The sequence below is a fragment of the Coffea arabica genome, chromosome 1e, assembly GCF_036785885.1.
Source record: "Coffea arabica cultivar ET-39 chromosome 1e, Coffea Arabica ET-39 HiFi, whole genome shotgun sequence".
NCBI lineage: Eukaryota > Viridiplantae > Streptophyta > Magnoliopsida > Gentianales > Rubiaceae > Coffea > Coffea arabica.
In genome coordinates this window covers 4,954,638-4,975,617 of record NC_092311.1, presented here as the reverse complement: position 1 = coordinate 4,975,617, position 20,980 = coordinate 4,954,638, and the positions used below count along the sequence as shown (strand labels likewise).

Here is a 20,980-nt window from a genome sequence, read left to right as displayed (position 1 = left end):
AAAGAAGAGGGAGAAGCAAAAGTAAAGGACCCCACAATAGAAATGACAAATCCAGAAGCAGGTATGAGTTGCAAAAAATATTGCATGCTATTATTGTAAAAGAATGTGCATTATATGAAGGAATGCAAAATTTTAAAACGGGAACAAGCTGAGAAAAAAGATAAGGCAAAAAAAAAAGGTGATGAAGAGACTACAGCAGTTGTGACAGCTCATGATAATATGTTTGTATTCTGTGATGATGGTCAGGTGAATATTATCTGTTATGATAGTGATTGGGTAATTGATTTAGGTGCATCCTACCATATTACTCCACACAGGTATTTCTTCTCAACATACATCGAAGAAGACTTTGGCTATGTTATGATGGAAAATGAGGTCTCATGCAAAGTTGTTGGCATGGGAGACATATACTTGGACATAGATACCGGGTGCCAACTGATCTTGAGAAATATTCAACATGTTCCTGATATTCGCCTTAATCTTATTTCTACGGGAAAACTTAACGATGGGGGGTACCATAACTCGCAAGGTGGATGGAAATGAAAACTCGGCAAAGGAAATCTCATTGTTGCCAGAGGAAAGAAGCATAATACCCTCTACATGATGCAAGTCAAGTTGAGGAAAGGAGAAGTGAATGCAGTTCGTGATTCCTCAATTGACCTTTGGCATAGGCGACTTGGACACATAGATGAAAAGAGGATTCAGACACTTGTTCGCAAGCAACTCCTACCTGAAGTTAGAGGTAATGCACTTAAACCTTGTATTGACTGCATTTATGGAAAATAATACAAAGTTGCATTTCAAAATTTTTTTTCATCTAGAAAATTGAATCCGTTAGAGTTGGTGCACACTTATGTTTGCTATATGAAAAATAAGTCTCTTGGTGGTGCTATTTATTTTGTAACTTTTATTAACGACTTTCCTAGTAAGGTTTGGTGTTTTGTTTTGAAATCCAAAGATCAGATTCTGGATGTGTTTAAAGATTTTCATAACAAAATTGAAAGAGAAACTGGCAAGCAATTAATGTGTATACGTGCTGATAATGGTGGTGAGTACAGATGATCATTTGAAATCTATTGCAAGTCCCGTGGGATCAGATTGGAGAAGACTGTGCCAAAAACTCTTCAAGAGAATGGAATAGAAAAGAGGATGAATAGATCCATCACTGAGCGGGTCAGATGTATGCTTTCTAATGCTAAGTTGCCAAAATCCTTTTAAGGTGAGGCAATGAGGACTACAGTCAATTTGATTAATCTTTCTCCATCAGTTTCTTTAGATGGTAACATCCCAGAGAGAGTATAGACGGGAAAAGATGTATCTTTTAAACATTTTAGAGTTTTTGGTTGTCGGGCATTTGTTCCTATTCCCAAAGATGAGAGGTCAAAACTTGATGTAAAATCAAAGTAGTGTACTTTCTTGGGTTATGAACATGAACATTTTGGTTATAGGTTGTATGATCCTATTGATAAGAAGGTGATCGGAAGCAGAGATATTATTTTCTTTGAAGATCAAACCATTGAAAACATTGATAAAGGTGACAACCTAAAATTCTCAGATGATATTCCTGCTAGTTCAAATCCAGATCCAGATCCAATTCCAGTACCTGTTGATTTTAATCAAGGGAAAACTAAGACAAAGCTGAGAGAGGATGTCAATGATGGTGGTAATCCTACTGCTGATGAACCTGAGCATGAGGCACCACCTACTCCACCACCGCCACCACAAGATGAGTTTAGGAAATCTACTAGAGAGAAGAGACCTTCTAGCAGACATAATCCTCATGAATATGTGTTGTTAACAGATAGATGAGAGCCAGAGTCCTACTGTGAGGCTCTAAAGCATGAGACCAAAGAAGATTGGTTGCGAGTCATGTAAGAGCAAATGGTGTCCCTGCATGAAAATCACACTTATGACTTAGTGAAACCGTCTAAGGGTAAGAGAGTTCTGAAGAACAAATGGGCTTATAGATTGAAAACTTAGGATCACAGTTCACAACCAAAGTATAAAGTAAGATTGGTTGTGAAGGGATTTAGTTAAAAGAAGGGTGTAGACTTTGAAGAAATTTTCTCTCCTATGGTAAAAATGTCGTCAATTCGCGTTGTTCTAGGTATTGTAGCCAGTTTAAATTTGAAGATCGAGCAACTTGATGTGAAGATAGATTTCCTATATGATGACTTAGAAGAGAAGATCTATATGGAGCAATCAGAGGGGTTCAAAGAAAGTGGTAAGCAAAACCTTGTATGTCGTCTCAAGAAGAGTTTATATGGGTTGAAACAGGCACCGAGACAGTAATATAAGAAATTTGACTCCTTCATGATAGACTATGAGTACCACAGGATTACATCTGATCATTGTGTTTATGTGAAAAATTTTTCAGATGGTAATTTTATTATTCTCTTATTGTATGTTGATGACATGTTGATTGTTGACCGTGATACTATGAAGATTGACAGGCTGAAAAAGGAGTTAAGTAAATCCTTTGCAATGAAGGATTTGGATCTGACTAGAAAAATACTAGGGATGAAAATCTTATGAGACAGACAAAATGGAAAGCTTTAGTTGTCTCAAGAAAAGTACATTGAGAAAGTACTCAACAAGTTTAACATGAGCAAGGCCAAGGAAGTATCAACTCTACTTGCGGGTCACTTCAAACTGTGCATCGAGCAGTATCCTACAAGTAAGAAAGATAAAGAAGACATGAAAAAGGTTTCTTATGCTTCGGCCGTTGGTAGTTTAATGTATGTTATGGTTTGTACCATGCCAGATATTGTTCATGCAGTTGGAGTAGTCAGTCGATATCTCTCTAATCCTGGTAAGGAGCATTAGAATGCTGTCAAATGGATTCTCAGGTATCTCAAGAGAACTCCCAAATTGTGTTTGTGTTTCGACAATGGTAAAACTATGCTAGATGGGTATATCGATGCAGATATAACAGGTGATCTTGACAATATGAATCCACATCTGGGTATTTGATGATTTTTCAAGAGAAGCAGTGTCATGGCAAAGTAAGTTACAGAAGTATATCGCTCTCTCTAGTACAGAGGCAGAGTAGATCGCAACTACTGAAGCATGCAAAGAGACTCTTTGGTTGCAAAAATTCCTTTAGAAGTTGGGTATGAAGCAAGAGAAGTACAACCTTTATTGTGACAATTAGAGCACTGTTCATTTGTGTAAGAACTCTATATTTCACTCTCGATCCAAATACATTGATGTGAGATATCATTGGATTCAGAAAGTATTGGATTCCAAATTGTTAACACTTAAGAAGATACATACAAGTGATAATGGTGCTGACATGTTGACTAAGACGTTGCCCAAGGAGAAACTCTTGTTTTGCAAACAAGAAACAGCTTTGGTGGAACCCCCCAAATGAGTTGGAGGGGGAGATTGTCAGACTTGTGTGGGCCAACCCATTTGTGGGCCAACCTAAAACACAAGCTAACAAGACTTGAGGGTTTTCAAGTGGAAAAATAAGTAGTAGCCATGAGAAGCTTTCTTTTTTGTGTGTGAGAAAAAGGTCAGCCGCTACTCTTGCTGTCTCTAGCTGAAGAACAAAGAGAGAGAAATAACTTCAAGTTCTTGACTGGAGGGTGATTCAAATTCCGATTGAGACGAAATTTTACATACGTGATCCTGTCATCAAGCTCTACTCATCTACTAATTCAGATTTTGGATTTCCTCTTCGTTTGGTAGCACCTTTTCAGATCCACTTCTTTGACAGTTACAATTTTTGGGGATGATTTTGTAGCAATTTCATTTGGTTGATATTAGTGATATTATTGTCATCCGAATATTTTGGATAGACCTGTGTATTCCCATCATTGTGATAATGGAGATTTTTTATTGGACTAGGTCCCGTGGCTTTTCCCAATTTGGGTTTTCCACTTAAAAAATTTTGGTGTACTGTGCCTTTTATTTTTCTGTATTTTATTATCACTACTGGTATTATTATGTGATGATTTGATTTATTTGTATTTTAACTAGTACTTGGGAAAAAAGTAATTTATTCTGGATTAATTCTGATATTGTGTGCGTGCACCAGTACCCCTTTCCCAACAGTTACTGAAAGTGAGTTGAGAATAATCTCTATTCATCTTTTGCAGTTCCTATGGCCAGACATTATGCACAAGCACATTTATTGGGGAGACTTCATTTGCCATACTCATTGCTATATTGGGCCTTGTCCTGTTTGTTCTGTTTAATTTACATATGAAAATCTCTATCCCCAATTTGCTTTTTTATACTTAGCCTATTGTACTTTGTGTTATTGTGCACCACATACATCAACAGCCTCCCTAGACTGGAGGCGTCATTGTAGTTACAGAGATCGTAATGCTTCTAGCTTGAAGTTTCTTTCCAAAAAGTAAAGAAGAAACCAACGGGCTCGAAGCTGTAGTGTTGTACTAGATGGTTCATTGGTCCAACCGTTCTCCCTACTTAAACAAAAACCATAAATGGCGATCATAAAAGATATGGCATATAGAATTGTAGAAATGATGATTTCTCGTGCAATCATGAACCGTTACTGATGAAGTTCAACAAAAAAATCTAGGAGATTCTTCGGATATTGGGATCTTGGCTTCCTAGACAACATATAAACATTTCTAGTGGTCCTTAATCATGAAAACGAGGTTGCTTAGTTAGGTGAACGGTCGATTCTTCATTGTTCCAAACACCAACATGAAAATACATAATGTTATGATAAGCATTAGGGTAAATTACATATAACCCCCTATGATTAAGTCTATTGCCACATGACTCCCCTAATGTTTCAAAATATCCTTTTCACCCCTCTATGGTTTTATATAAAGTGAAAATTTGATGAAACATAACCTATAGAATGTCGTCAATTGAAATTTCAATAATGTCCTTCTTTATATGCTAAATCAATTGACAGTGTAACTGCCTTGTATAAAAGTATAGAGGGATTATGTGCATAAATACAAAAATTGCAGAGAAGTAAAATGGATATTTATATAAACTATAAGCGGGTTACTTAAAAATTAAAATTTTATCACACGTGCGTCTAGAGCACATTTGGTATAAATGCCGTAATTAATTGTGCATTCCGTCAAATTTTCATTTTACATAAAACCTTAGAGGTTATGTGGCTATTTTGAAAGCCCAGGGCAGTCATCTGGCATAATGTAAAATTACAAAAGATTATAAGTAATTTACCCTAAACATTACTATATTTTATTCTTTTTAGTTGAACTCACCTTATTGAAAACCCCAGTCATTTTTAAAGATGCCAATACGTGATAAAATGAAATGAGCTAAGATGGAGACTAATTATCATGTTTGCGAAATTATTGAAAAAACAAGGTGAATTTTACCATATCATCATCTATAAATTCAGTACTTACATACTTCATTAAGCAAACCAATTCAGATTGCACTTTTCTCTCTTTTTAGTCCTCAATGGCCTTCATTCTACTTCTCACTGCTTTCCTTATTTTCTATTTTATGGCAGTCAAAATCCTCAAATGACCCTCTGAGAAAACCTCAAGATTGATGCTACCCCCCAGGCCTAATCCACTGCCTGTTGTAGGAAACATGCTTCAATTTCTTGACTCCCCAAACCCGGTGTATATAATGAGAGACCTATCCAAAAAATATGGCCCTTTGATACACCTAAAGCTTGGCGAAATCTCAGCCATCATTGTCAGTTCGCCAGAAATGGCCAAAGAGATTGTCAAAACACATGATATCATATTTGCTTCAAGACCTTCTCATCATCCTGCATTCAAGCTTATAACCTATAATTTCACTGATATCATGTCTTCTCCCCATAATGATTAGTGGAGAGAATTGCAAAAAATTTGCAACATGGAACTTCTTAGCCAAAAACGCGTGCAAACTTTCAAAACAGTTAGAGAAGATGAGGTTTTCGATCTCATGAACTCGATTTCTTCGCAACAGGGATCGATTTTCAATATAAGCAGAAGCATTTTCTCTCTCACTTATGGCATCACGAGCCGCACAGCATTTGGAAAAAGAAACGAACGTACAGAGAGAGGTTTCTACAAATTCTCGACGAACACAATGATCTGTTGACAGGGTTCAACTTGGCTGATATGTATCCTTCTATTAAGTTGCTTCAAGCGATGAGTCCATTGAAATTTAAGTTGGACAAAGCACACAAGTAGTCTGATGAAATACTTGAGGATATTCTCAACGAGCATAAACGAAAGATCAAAGAGGTAAAAGATGAAGGTCAAGAAGGCGAGGATCTTGTTGATGTTCTTCTCAATGTTCAGAAATCTGGGGACTTTGAACCTCAGCTAACTGATGCAAACATCAAAGCAATTATCCAAGTAAGTGAAATTTTTTAAGCTTTGCCTTTCCATTTTTTATATTTTCCTAGGATTAAAAAATATATATATATATATATGTTTGACCACTGACCACTAGTCCACTTTTAGTCCAATTACTTTTAGATGGACACCACTTTAGTATCCAATCTCTTAATTGTGGCTGTTTTTTTTTTTGTGGCTGTTGACTTGATTCTGTTTTCACGTGACTATACAAAAGTAAAATACAGTACTCATGCCATTGTGTTGCACAAAATAACTAATACAATGTATTTGGATAGAGGGATTTTACGAAAAATTTCAAATTCTCTCAAATTCTCTAAGTTGCTTGGATTACTCCAGAGATATTGGGGTTTGAAATTTACTAATTATTATATATATATACACCTAATTATACACTTAATTAATTGGTAGATTACAAATCTAAATATCTTTCAAGTAATCTAAACAAGTTAAAGAATGTGAGAGGATTTTGAGTCCTTGGTTAAATCTCTTATTCCAAGCAAGAAAAAAAAAATCAATAATTGACGTTGGACTAGCCCAAACTCATCCTAAAACCCATAAAATTAGGGATAAAATACACTTTATCCCCCAGTGGTTTAATGTTTTTACACATAACCCCCTTGTGGTTTTAAAAACTATATATAATTCTTTCATAATTTGGACTAAAGTGTCAAAACCAGTTTGCATTTCATAATGGAATCAACTAAAATATCAAAAATACCCCTTTGTGAAGTTGAAAATTATTAATTAACCATAGGCGGGTTATGTATATATTTTAAAAATTATAAGAGGGTTATGTGGTAAAACACTAAATTATAAGAGGGTTATGTAGTAAAACATAAAATCATAAGGGGTTAAAGTGTCATGTATATTAAATTTATATATTTTGGTCACTTTGGTAGCTTTAGTTTTTAAACAAGATTATATTGACACTTTCATCCATGCTATGAGGAGGTTATAGAAGATCATTTCTACACTTTAATCCATTTCCTTAGGTTCTATTATAGAGGATCATTTTTATCATATTGACACTTTAATCTATATTATGAAGAGGTTATATATAGCTTTTGAAACTAGGTGGATTATATGAAAAATAACTAAAGTACATCGGGTAAAGTGTATTTTACACTTAAATTAGATGAGCCGAATACGAGCTTAAGATTTATGAACTTTAACAAGCTTAGCTTTGAGCTCAATAATTAAAAAGTTTAATGGCCTAAGCTTGTACTTCTTAGAGCCTGGCTTACAAATAGGGGTACACGACCTGAAAACATGATACGAACCTAACACGAAATTAATGGGTTTAGGTTGAGATTTTTCGGATTGGGGTCAGAATTGGGTTGAACCCGATGAACCCGAAAAGAAAGCAAGTCGAATTTAGGGTGACCCGATATGACCCAATAACCCGTTTACGAATTAAAAATAATTTAATAAACATAAAAACTATTTTATCTAACTAAACTAAGTTATTCTTTTTTCTCAAAGGCATTAATCGCTTAATCCTAAATGAATTTATTTAACTTGTGTGAAGTTGAAATTATTATATTTGGACAAATAATATATTATATTATTTTTTACTTTTATACTGTTTTAATTTATTTTATATTTGGTTTGGGATAAAACACTTTTACGGTATTTTAATTTATTTTAGATTTGGTTTGGGATTATTTATTTAAATTTTTATTACTTGATTATGTAATTAGTCTTGTGCAAAATTGGTTGTATTAGAAATTAAAGTAGTAAATTAATAAATTAATATTAAGTTTTGGGTCATTCGGGTCGACCCGAAATTTTCGGGTTCAAATCTGTCCCGTTTTGGGTTGGCGGGTCAAGTTCAGGTCAGCGAATTTTCTGTTATATCCAGATCTCAACCCGACCCGTCAATCCGATTTGGACCCGATTGCCACCCCTATTCTTTTTTTTTTTTTTGGTACGAAAGACTTGCATAAAAAAAAAAGGAAAGGTTACAACTTAGCAATGTATCTGGGGAAACAGACTCCGCTCAAATCATCAGACAAAATAGATCCTAAGCTGAGAGGACAGGAATCTAGAAGTGAAAAGGGACACAAAAGCTTTTCACCCAACTTTGCTAGTGCATCTGCTCCTCTATTCGCCTCTCTGTAGATGTGCCTTACTTGCACTTGCTGGAAATTAGAGAGAAGGTACCTACAATCATTTAAGATAGGAGCAAGGTCATGACCTTCAGGAATTGAAGTGTTTAGCATGTTAAGGACAACTTCACAGTCGCATTCAACAATCAAACATTGGATATTCAATGATCTTGCGATTTCGAGTCCATCTCTGATGGCCCAACATTCTGCAATCAGATTGTTGGTGTGGCCGAGCTTTCGAATCGACCCTTTAATCCAAGTACCAAGATGGTCTCTTATTAGGGTCCCGCATCCTCCGAGCCCAGGGTTGGGTGAGCAGGATCCATCAGAATTCAGTTTAAGCCATCCTCTTTGTGGTGGAGTCCATCCAATAAGGACCTGGATTTTGGGTAAGGGAAGGGGAGAGTGGCTTGGACCAATAGCGACAAATTCAGCAGCAAGATTTAAAGCCTGAATGTGAGGGAATTTCCAAGCTCTAATGGGTTCGAACAAAAGTTTGTTTCTATTGTTCCAGAGTACCCAACAAGAGAAAGCAAGAATGACGTTCCAAGAAATGGAAACGTAGGGGAAGGGGAAGGAATTTTTGCAGTTCTGAAGGAGCCAAATGTTAAAAGGTTTCCAAGGGTAGTGAAGGAAGGGAAGCTGGATTTTGTCCCAGAACTCTAAGGCTCGGGGACATCCTCTCACCACATGTTCAGCATCTTCTGAGCAATGGTTACAGAATGGACAAGAGGTGTCAGGGATGATATGTCGGTCGAAGAGGTGTTGCTTGGTAGGAATTCTCTGTTGGGCTAGCAACTAAAGAAAGTGTTTAATTTTTGTGGGACGTGCAGAGACCAGATCCACGAGAGGTTTGACTCGGTTGGGTCTGGGTATTTTTGGAGAAAAGCTAGGGAGTAGGCAGATTTGAATGAGAAGCTACCATTAAGGGAAGGTCCCTATCTAATGGTATCAGGGGTGGGGTTGTAATTCTGCCGTGGGATGGCAGACATCCTTTGGCATAGATCCTGGGGAAGCGCCATAGACAAGGCTTCCATATTCCAGTCATGAAGGGAATTGAATAGGTCCTTCACAAGCAAGCCATTTATCATGCCAAACAAATGCATTTGCTCCACTTTTGATAACTTTAGACCTACCAGCCTTGAACAAGGGGAGGCCTTGTTGAATGCATTTGAAATTTACCGAGCCTCTATGTCTAACAGGATTCCAATCAAGGAATGGGGTGGGATGGAAGTTGGGTAGGTATTTGTGGGAGATGATTTGTGCCCAAGGTTTCGTGGTTTCTGTATGAAGCTGCCAACAGAAATTAGCCATTGAAGCCTTATTAATTAAGGCAGTTTGTTTGACTCCCAATCCTCCCAGGTCTTTAGGCTTGGTAAATTTGTCCCAGGAGACTAGGTGAAGCTTCCTCTTTTGAGAAGTAGAGCCCCAAAGGAAATTTCATTGCTCCTTGCCAATGTCATTACAGAGAGAAGCAGGGAAGGGGTGCATTGGGAGTAGTAAACAGGAATGGCAGCGGTTGTTTGCTGGATTATGGCTTTCCTTCCAGCAAAAGAGAGGAGGCTTGCCTTCCATCCTGAGAGTTTTTTTTTTACCTTGTCTAAAATGAAGTTTAGCTGGTTTCTGCTAACCCTATCCCCAGAAATGGGGAAACCAAGGTATTTACCAAACTCATGAGATTCAGAAAAGCCAAACTGATTGACTATAGAGAGTCTAAGATTCGGGGGGTATTAGGAGAAAAGAAAATTTTTGATTTCTGACGATTGATAGATAAACCAGATCGGAGGAAAAAATCTTCCAGGATGTTATGGATGGAAAGTATGGATCCTGGGTTAGCTTCAGCAAACAAGGTAATGTCATCCGCAAAAATGCAGTGAGATAAAAGGGGAGTGTTGGGACCAAAAGAAAGTGGCTTCCATTTTTTTTCAGAGATAGCTTTGTTTATAGATAAGGAGAGATATTCCATGCACATAATAAATAAATAAGGGGAGATGGAATCCCCTTGCCTTATACCCCGTGAAGAGGAGATCCAATCAATAGGCTTACCATTATGCAGAACGGCAAGTCTAGGAGAGAAAATGCATTGGAGGATAACTTGAGTGAGAGTTTCGGGAATGCCAAAGAAAACCAGGGCTTCCCTAATGAAGTGCCACTCTAGTTTGTCAAAAGCCTTTTCAAGGTCAATCTTAGCACAAAGACTCTTAGTGCCTTTTTTCGATTTAATCTTGAAAATGGCTTCTTGAACCAGTTTGACATTATCGGAGCAACTCTTTCCAAGTAGGAAACTGGTTTGAAAAGGGGAGATAACCTTAGTCAGGTAAGGTCTGAGTCTGTTTACAATCACTTTAGAGAGGATTTTGTAAAGTGAGTTGCACAGACTAATAGGCCTAAAACTTTGAATGAGTTCAGGGCAAACTGTTTTGGGGATTAAGCAAATGAAAGTATCATTGATACCTTGAGGAAAAGGTAAATGGTTGAAGGCATCCTGGATAAACTGGACAATAGAATTTTCTAGAAGGGTCCAGAATTTTTGGTAGAAGTAGGCGTGGAGTCCATCAGGTCCAGGAGCCTTGAAGGGCTTGAAATCTAAGCAGGCTTTCTTGATTTCTTGGCTGGAAGGGGTACGACTAAAAAACTGGGCTTCACTAGGCGAGAGGGTAAGAGGGGATGTAGGAAAAGGTTCAGGGTGAAGGCTGACTTCTACAAAGTCAGAGGTGAAAAGGTTGGTGAAAAAGGAGCGGATGTGACATTTGATAGCAGGATCCTCAGTGATCCAGTTACCAACATGATCTCTGATGACAAGAATTCAATTTGTTTTCCTCTGCACAATGGTAGTGGTATGCAGAAATTTGACATTCAGGTCATCCCAGATGAGATGGTCAGTTCTAGACTTAAGAAGCCAGAGGTCTTTTTCCATCCTTAAAGTGTCTTCTAACTGGGCTGTGAGGGAACTTTCCAAAGTGGATAGGTAGACAGATGGGTGATTTTGAAGAAATTTTTGGATCCCTACTAGTCTATTGAGGATTTTCCTTTTTTTGTGGAAGATGTTTTCAAAAGAGGCTCTACTCCAAACCCTGATGGCTTCTGTGAAGCATTTAATGGACTCAGTAACAGGGGTTGGAGAGGAAGACCAGTTTTTTCTGATGATTTCTGAAAAAGAGGGGTGAGAAAGCCAAAATTTTTCCAAACGGAACGGCTTTATAGAAAGGTCTGGTGGTTGAGGATAGAGGTTGACTAGGAGTGGGCAATGATCAGATCTAGTGCGGGCTAGGTGCTGAATCGAAGTTTCAGGAAAAAGATTCCTCCAAAAAGGGTCGCAAAAAGCTCTATCTAATCTTTCATAGATGAAAGAATTATTTTTCTTACAGACCCAAGTGAATCGTGGTCCTACAAAGCCCATATCTAAGAGATTACATGCTTCAATGACAAAGCAGAAAGCTGAGGCTCTAGATCTATTAATAGGGTTCCCTCCTATTTTATCTTGTTGAGAAAGCAGTTCATTAAAGTCACCAATACACATCCAAGGCAAATTATTTAATGAAGATAGATTTTCAAGGTGCTCCCATAGAAGCAAGCGTTCCTCAAGTCTAGGACTAGCATAGATGCAACTAACCAACCAGGGAGAGGTGTTAGGAGATACCTTAATGATTGCATGGATGACTTGGAAAGTGCTGGAGATAGGCTCGACATTGACCTCAGCCTCGTTCCACAGGAGCCACAGTCCACCCTTGAAGGTATTTGCATCTTGAATCCGGAAGTTGGTGAACGGAAGGCTTTCACATACTTCCACAACCCTGCTTCCACTTAATCTAGTTTCCACTACCATGACAATGCCAGGTTTGTGAGTGTTAATGTGTTGAAGGAGATGGTCACAAAATGCGGAGCTACCCGCATCTCTCACATTCCACATTAAGAGCTTCATTTCTTCCAGACTAGGGTGAAGGGGCAATAGAGGGCTCTGAGGGAGTCTCCTTTCTGCTAGATTCGGAGTGCAGCTCGCAAGGACGCGTTCTTCGTTTCTGTAGTACCTAGGTTGTATTTCCACTTCGAAGTCTAGACATCCTGGTTTTGGATTCGAAAAGGAGTTGATGAAAAGTCTGAATCCTGTGAGGTCTCTGGGTGGCGATAAGACCACCACGGACTCTTTTATGGCAAAGAGTCTTAGAGGCAACGAGTAGGGGGACAGACGCTCCAGGATTACTTCTATTGGTGGCTGGAGGAGATAACCCAGCTACGTGGCTCTTTCCATGTTGCCCTCCATAGGATTTATAAGGGATGCTGGGGGAGCTGGAGAGGCTGTCGGTCTTGTTAGGTCTGGCCCCAGGAAATTGACAAAAGGATTTGTAGCAACCCCAAAAGACAAATAACAAAGCGGAAATAAGTAAAATAAGAACACAAGAATTTACGTGGTTCGGTCAAATTGACCTACGTCCACGGGCGGAGGAGGAGCAGTATTTTACTATGAAGAAGAGAGTACAAAAGATGCCTTAGAAAAGTGTTCCTACACCCAAAACACCTAATACTAAAACACAAGAGAACCCAAAAGTATTTAACTAAACAAAAAGGCTTAATGACCCAAAGGCCCAAATAACCCACTAATGCTCTCTTGGTTTTGGTGCACTTAACTCCATCACAGGCCCACTATATTTATAGGCAACTAAGGGAAAGGTTCCCTTATACAAAAGCCGATGTGGGACAACGCCACACTAACAAATCTCCACCTTGGCGTGTCCCCAACATCAACAGTTGCTCCACCTTCTCCACATAAACCCCAATGGGCTCACCAACAACGAATACCAACCCAACTCAAGCATTGTTTGAACTTGTAAACTGGAAGAGATTTCGTGAACATGTCAGCAGGATTCTCCTTGGTACTGATTTTTTGAACAAGGACTTTTCTCTCAGCAATAGTATCTCGAATGAAATGAAATTTCACATCAATGTGCTTCGTCCTCTCATGATACATCTGATCTTTAGTCAAATGAATGGCACTTTGACTATCACAGTAAATAGTGGTAACACCTTGATGCAGACTAAGTTCGCCAAACAGACTCTTCAACCACAAGACTTCTTTGATTGTCTCAGTCATGGCCATATATTCTGCCTCTGTAGTAGATAAAGCTACAACGGGTTGTAAAGTAGCTTTCCAACTAACTGCACAACCGCCAATGTAAAATACGTAACCTGAAAGTGATCTTCTCTTGTCAAGATCCCCAGCATAGTCAGAGTCTACAAAACCAATCAAAGTGCCATTATTTCTTCCAAACTCCAAACTACAATTTGAAATCCCTTGCAAGTATCTGAAAATCCACTTCACAGCCTGTCAATGTGCTTTTCCAGGACACGACATATACCTGCTAACTACACTGACCGCTTGTGCAATATCTGGACGAGTACAAACCATTGCATACATAATGCTACCAACTGCGTTGGAATAAGGAACCCGTGTCATATACTCTTCCTCTTCAACTGACTGTGGTGACTGAGCAGCAGATAGTCGAACATGACTAGCAAGAGGAGTAGTCACAGGTTTAGCATCTTTCATGCCAAACTTCTCCAAAACCTTCTCAAGATAATTTTCTTGAGTCAAGAATAATTTTCCAGCTCCTCGGTTTCTTTTGATCTCCATGCCAAGAATTTTCTTAGTTACTCCCAAATGTTTCATGTTAAATTCACTACTTAACTGCAACTTCAAAGTGTGAATATCTGACAAATTCTTGGCAGCAATAAGCATGTCATCAACATAAAATAGCAAATAAATAAAAGAACCATCATCTAACTTCCGGAAGTAAATGCAACTATCATACATGCTCCTTGAATAACCATGACTCAGCATAAAAGTGTCAAATCTCTTATACCACTGTCTTGGAGACTGTTTCAATCCATATAAGGATTTTTTTAACAAACAAACATGGTCTTCCTTTCCTTCAATTTCAAATCCCTGAGGTTGTTTCATATAAATTTTTTCTTCAAGTTCACCATGTAAAAAAGCTGTCTTAACATCAAGTTGCTCCAACTCCAAATCATACATGGCAACTAAAGCAAGCAAAACACGAATAGAGCTATGCTTAACAACAGGTGAAAATACTTCATTAAAATCAACACCTTGTACCTGACTATAGCCCTTTGCAACCAATCGTGTTTTATACCTTGTATCTTCAACTCCTGGAATACTTTCTTTCTTCTTGAAGACCCATTTTCATCCAACAATTTTCTTACCTGGAGGCAGCTTCACAAGAACCCAAGTTTTATTTCGATGGAGAGACTCAATTTCTTCATTCATCGCAACCAACCACTTAGCAGAATCATCACAAGAAATCGCATCTGAATAAGTAGTAGGTTCATCAACTACATCAGTTTCTTGTGCGATAGACAAAGCATATGCAACCAAATTTGCATATCTTTGTGGTGGTCGAATATCCCTCCTTGGTCTATCTCTGGCAATGGAATATTCTTTCTCTTCTGAATTATTTTCATCAGTAGATTCAGATGCATCTACTGGCACTTGTTGAATAGAAGGACCAGAACTACCAATCTCAAGCTCCACCTGCTTCTGCATGCTATCATCTGTTTGACAAGAACTAGAAGACTCTTTCTTGGAAGATAACATAGAGAATTCATCAAAAGTAACATCTCTACTGATTATAAATTTTGGAGATTTAGAATCCGGACACCATAATCTGTATCCTTTCACCCCAAAAGCATACCTAAGGAAAATACACTTTTTAGCTCGAGGTTCCAATTTTCCATCATTTACATGCATGTATGCTGGACACCCAAAAATTTTAAAATCAGAATAATCAGCAGGAGTACCTGACCAAATTTTCTCAGGAGTTTTGAAATTAAGAGCAGCAGAAGGAGCACGGTTGACAATATAACAGGCCATAGAAATTGCTTCAGCCCAAAAATCCTTGGCCAATCCTGCGTTAGAGATCATGCACCTCGCTCTCTCCAAAAGTGTTCTGTTCATACGTTCGGCCACACCATTTTACTGAGGCGTCATCCTGACAGTGTGATGCTGAACAATTCCTTCATTCTTGCAAAATTCATCAAATTCTCTTTCACAAAATTCCATACCATTATCTGTTCTAAGCCGCTTGACCTGTTTACCTGTCTGTTTCTCAATCAAAACTTTTCATCGCTTGAAAGTGAGGTAAACATCATTCTTATGTTTAAGAAAATAAATCCAAACTTTTCTTGAATAATCATCAATGAAAGTCAACATATACCTGGCACCACCCTTAGACGGAACACGAGATGGACCCCATAAATCTGAATGAATATAATCAAGAGTACATTTCGTCTTATGGATTGCTTGAGAACTGAAGCTAACTCTTTTTTGCTTCCCAAAGATACAATGTTCACAGAATTCCAGTGACCCAGTACTCTGACCGCAAAGAAGTCCCCTTTTGCTTAGTATGCCCAGGCCTTTCTTGCTCATATGTCCCAAACGCATATGCCACAATTTAGTGATGTCAGAATCAGACAAAGATGATGATGACGAAACTGCAACCGAGCCTGTGACAGTAGATCCCTGCAAAACATATAAACTACCAACCCTGCAAGCTTTCATTACAACGAAAGCACCTTTAGAAACCTTCATAATGTCATTTTCACCTGTGTATTTGCACCCAAGAGCCTCTAGAGTGCCCAAAGAGATGAGATTCTTTTTCAAATCAGGAACATGTCTAACATTAGTGAGCGTCCTCACAATACCATCATGCATTTTAATTCGAATTGTACCCTTACCAACAACATTACATGCAGTATTATTACCCATCAAAACAATTCCACCATTGTAAGATTCATAAGTGAAAAATAAATCCCTATTGGGACACATGTGATAAGAGCACCCCGAATCTAAAATCCATTCATTTTTAGACCTTGTCCTGTCATCAGTCACAAAGAAAATACTTCCTTCATTCTCATCAGCTGCAACACCAGTTTCGGCAGTTTCAAAATTTTTCTCACCAGGTTTTCCCTTTTGTTTCAATTTATTTTTCAATTTGAAACAATCTGCCTTAATGTGCCTATTTTATGACAATAATTGCACTCCACATTTCTATGTTTGGATTTAGATCTAAATTTAGATCTACTTTTATCAAATTCTCTTCTCTCAGTTCTGCCCCTAACAACCAGACCTTCTGCATGGCCCCCACTAAATTCTCCAGTAATATCCCTGTCTATCTGCTCCTTAGATTTTAATGCAGATTTAATTTTCCGATACGAAATTGTTTCCTTTCTATAAATCATAGTATCGCGAAAATGTTTAAAAGATTAGGGAAGGGAACACAAAAGTAACAGGGCCTAATCCTCATCATCAATTTTTGAATCTATGTTTTCCAAATCCATAATAATGGAATCAAATTTATCAAGATGTGAGAGTATAGATGTACCTTCAGTCATGCGAAGCATATACAAACTTTGCTTTAAATAAAGCCGATTCTCAACTGTCTTCTTCATGTACAAGACCTTAAGTTTGTCCCACATGGCCTTTGCCGAAGTTTCAGTGGCTACCTCCCGCAAAACCTCATCAGAAAGATTTAAGATAATACTGGATCTCGCCTTCTTATCCATCTCAGCAAAATTTGCTTCTGTCACACTCTTTGGCTTTTTCTCAATTCTGTGTATCGCTAGATCAACTCCGTCTTGAACCAAAATGGCCTCCATCTTGAGCTGCCACATCCCGAAGTTGACATTCCTGTCGAATTTCTCAACGATAGTCTTTGTTATTGTCATTGTTGCCACAAAATTCAAAGCCTCGGAAGAAGCTCTGATACCAGTTTGTTAGGTCTGGCCCCAGGAAATTGACAAAAAGATTTGTAGCAACCCCAAAAGACAAATAACAAAGCGGAAATAAGTAAAACAAGAACACAAGAATTTACGTGGTTCGGTCAAATTGACCTACGTCCACGGGCGGAGGAGGAGCAGTATTTTACTATGAAGAAGAGAGTACAAAAGATGCCTTAGGAAAGTGTTCCTACACCCAAAACACCTAATACTAAAACACAAGAGAGCCCAAAAGTATTTAACTAAACAAAAAGGCTTAATGACCCAAAGGCCCAAATAGCCCACTAATGCTCTCTTGGTTTTGGTGCACTTAACTCCATCACAGGCCCACTATATTTATAGGCAACCAAGGAAAAGGTTCCCTTATACAAAAGTCAATGTGGGACAACGCCACACTAACAGGTCTCCCCGGCCCCATCATTGGTATTGGCGGGATCCAATGATCCAGGTAGGTGGGATATCTTAGGCCCAGGAATGCTGCCAGGTCGAACTCCATTGTCGTTGCCATCCCTGATGGGTGGCTCCAGACTAGGAGGTTGCCCAAGATGTTGCAGTCTCTCAGGCGGTTGAAATCCTCTATGGGAAGTTGGTTCTGATACTTGAGAAGGGGGTTGTAAATATTGTGGGAGCTCACCTTCTTCCAAGCCAATGAAGTGGCCGGTGGAGTCGAAAGTGGGTTGCTCATGCCGGTCTGGTGCAGCCGGCAGGCAGTTCTGGAGTGGCGGGATGTCGTTCTGGATCGATGCATTTGCGGGGTTGAGGAGGAGTTTCTGGAGCTTGGTGGAGACATGGGGGGACAGCTTTTGTTGTTTATGGGGGGATGGAGGATTTCTGGTATGAGGACTAGGCTGCACGAGTTGAGAAATAGTGGGGGAAGGAGGCTCCATCATTCGAGAATCCAAAGAGACTGAGTGATGAGCATGAAGGTCACGGGTTGGTGCAGTTGTATTTTCTGGGTTCATCTTTTTAGGATTTTCCAAATTGGTGAAAGGAAGGGAGCCCAGAGAGCTGTCTTTGGAAAGCCATTCCTGAGTTGTATGCAAAGGGAGAATTGGATGACTTCGGGAGAAGTTCCCAGAGGGAGGTGGCTCAAGGTCTAGGTCAGCAAGGGGTTTGAATGCATTGTCTACGGTCAACGATTTGTTCGAGAGTAACATTGAAGAGGAAATTTTTGGGTGTTGGACCTTTTTTGGTGGTTGAGATGTGCCAGACAGACTTGAAATGTTTGAATTTGAATTTTTTGTTGAAGGGGGTTTGGGCTGAAGCCGGTCAAGGGGTTTGCCTTTGGTTTTTGGGTGGTGGTTATGAGGAACGGTCATCCAAGGCCCGAAGGAGCTACCATGAATGTGGGCATCTTCTGGGTTTTGCGGCGAAGCGGAGCTGCAATGAATGTGGGCATCTTCTGGGTTCTGTGGCGTTGCGGAGCAAATACGGTCAGCTTTCCCTGTCGGCTAGCCATATTGATAAGAAGAAGCGGACCGACGACCAAATTCTTGACATTTCCCAGAGTCATGGCCCACGTACCCATAGCCAAAACAGAAGGATAAGCCCTCAAATTGTAATTCTTGGACATACCTACCAAATTTGAGAGAAGTGGGGAAAGGTTTGGAGAGGTCAATTTCTATACAAAATCTGGCGTAGCGCCCCCTTTTCGAGTTTGCTGTGCGTGCATCCATGGAGATTAACTTCCCAATTTTATTTCCCACTCTGGCAAGGATTTCCCGATCATAGTATTCTAAAGGGAGTCCCGGGAGACGAACCCAGGTTGCTGTAGTAGAGGGTTGACCATTCTTGGAGTTGAAATTTGGTACCCATTGTTGAATAGATACGAAATACTTAAGAATATACCAAGGCCCTCCCTTTACAACTTTGAGGAAATCTTCGGGAGAATCAAACTTGGCTATGTAGAAACCTTTTCCAATGTCTATAAGAGACATATTTCTGCACGGTTTCCACAGCTCTCTGATCTTTTGGTCGAAGAATTTGAACTCCAAGTGCTTCTTGAATACTTTGACAATCAAAGCATGTTTCCATGGTTTCCTCATTCTTTGTTTATCCGATTTGTGGATGGGGATTGCCAAGTCTTCTGATGATTCATCTTCTGAATCAGAGCAGTCATCATGATAAGAGGAAATGAAGGATTCATGAATAGTGGAGATGTGGTCACAGAGGGTTTTGTCAAGGCTATCTTTGTAGGAGGTGACATGAGAGGGTTGGAAGGAGGTTTTCAGTGTGTTGCTAAGGGGTGGGGGAGAGGGTGCAAAGGGTGGCTGAGGGGGGGGGGGTTTGGGGGGGTGGCGGCATGTCTTCAATCAACTGCAGAGACTGTGGGGATGGTGGCTGGGGCGGTGGCTGCAAGGGTGGTGGCTGCGTGAGTGGTTGCGGTAGCTCCATGGAGACCGGAGCTACCAGTGCGGTGGAGGGACCTTCAGTTGTAGCCAGTACGAACGAAGAGTTTGATGCGGGCGAATTGCTGTTTCGCCACCCCTATTCACAAAGGCCAATTAAAGCCCCAGTTCATAATATGTAATCTTCACTGGTATATGTTCCTATCTATGTTTCAGAACATTTTCGCTGCCAGTAGTGAGGCCTCAGCAACAGCCATGGAATGGGCAATGTCAGAAATGATTAGAAAGCCACAAATAATGAAAAGGGAACAAGATGAGGTGAGAAGTTTGTTTGATGGCCAAGGAAATGTTGATGAATCACGCCTTCATGAGCTCAAATACTTGGATGCAATCATTAAGGAGATTTTGAGATTACATCCAAGCGCTCCACTCTTAGTGCCAAGAGAATGTGGTGAACAATGTGAAATCAATGGTTATCAGATACCAGCCAAGGCAAGACTTTTCGTTAATGCACGGGCAATTGGCAGAGATCCCAAATACTGGAGTGAAGCTGAGAAATTCAATCCTTCACGATTTCTTGATTCTAGAATTGATTTCCAAGGGGATGATTTTGAATACATCCCATTTGGTGCTGGAAGAAGGATTTGTCCAGGCATAGCATTTTCTCAACCAGTTATTCAGCTAGCTCTTGCACAATTATTGTTCCATTTTGATTGGAAGCTCCCTGGTGAAATGAAACAAGAAGAATTAGACATGACTGCAAAATTTGGCATTACAATGAGGCGGAAAAATGATCTGCTCTTGATTCCAATTCCTTACAGTCGTTCCTGCTTGATCATGGATAATAGTACTCCATAGGGATGCCTAAATTGTGCCAATATACATGTTATCCCACGTACGGCAAGCCCTTATTTTTAATGATATCCGAATATGAAGTTTGGTGGTGCAAATACAGGTTTAATGTATGTTTGGTCATCTTGGCTGAAAATTTTAAATAAAAATAAAATAAAAAAGCACCCCCCCAAAAAAAGTTTATTGCTCTCTAATCCTGTATTTGCCCTACTGCATGTCTTTTGCTAAATTATTAGCAATATCTTTAGTCTTGATTTATTTTGTGTGATATCATAAAAGAATCAAAACCAGATCCCATCTAGTTCATTATATTGCACCAAGAGATACAACAGGGTCAATTGTCATAATATCCATTATATTTGTTCAGCGAAGAAACCGTAATATCCTTTAAAATATCACTCATTATTTTGTCTCTGCTGAAAAGTCGTATTTTCCATTTCAGCCAATCATTATTTTTTTGGCAATGAAGTTTTTTTTTTTTTTTGTATCCTCCCACCTCCAACTCTCAAACACAAGATCTGAACCCCAAATCCTAATAGTGAGGAAAACTCTAAAGTTTTCA

At 39.2% G+C, this 20,980-nt stretch overlaps 1 protein-coding gene across 1 annotated transcript; it reads left to right on the top strand.

Annotated features, from left to right (window-relative positions):
- The first annotated feature begins 2,604 nt into the window (after positions 1–2,604).
- On the top strand, positions 2,605–20,516 carry LOC113688215 (tabersonine 16-hydroxylase 2-like). Its single transcript, XM_072068381.1, has 5 exons — positions 2,605–2,812; positions 2,909–2,965; positions 4,043–4,068; positions 6,150–6,317; positions 19,783–20,516. Exons 1-5 carry the CDS (start codon positions 2,605–2,607, stop codon positions 20,422–20,424), a joined length of 1,101 nt encoding a protein of 366 aa, XP_071924482.1. The 3' UTR covers positions 20,425–20,516.
- Positions 20,517–20,980: the final 464 nt, after the last annotated feature.

What these genes read in the sequence shown, in the direction of transcription:
- LOC113688215 (XM_072068381.1), top strand. Translation starts at nt 2,605, where the DNA reads ATGAGCAAGGCCAAGGAAGTATCAACTCTACTTGCGGGTCACTTCAAA. An exon ending in CAATATGAATCCACATCTGG is followed by an intron (nt 2,966 to 4,042) that starts GTATTTGATGAT and finishes TGCGTGCACCAG; the next exon opens with TACCCCTTTCCCAACAGTTA. An exon ending in TTTCCCAACAGTTACTGAAA is followed by an intron (nt 4,069 to 6,149) that starts GTGAGTTGAGAA and finishes GCACACAAGTAG; the next exon opens with TCTGATGAAATACTTGAGGA.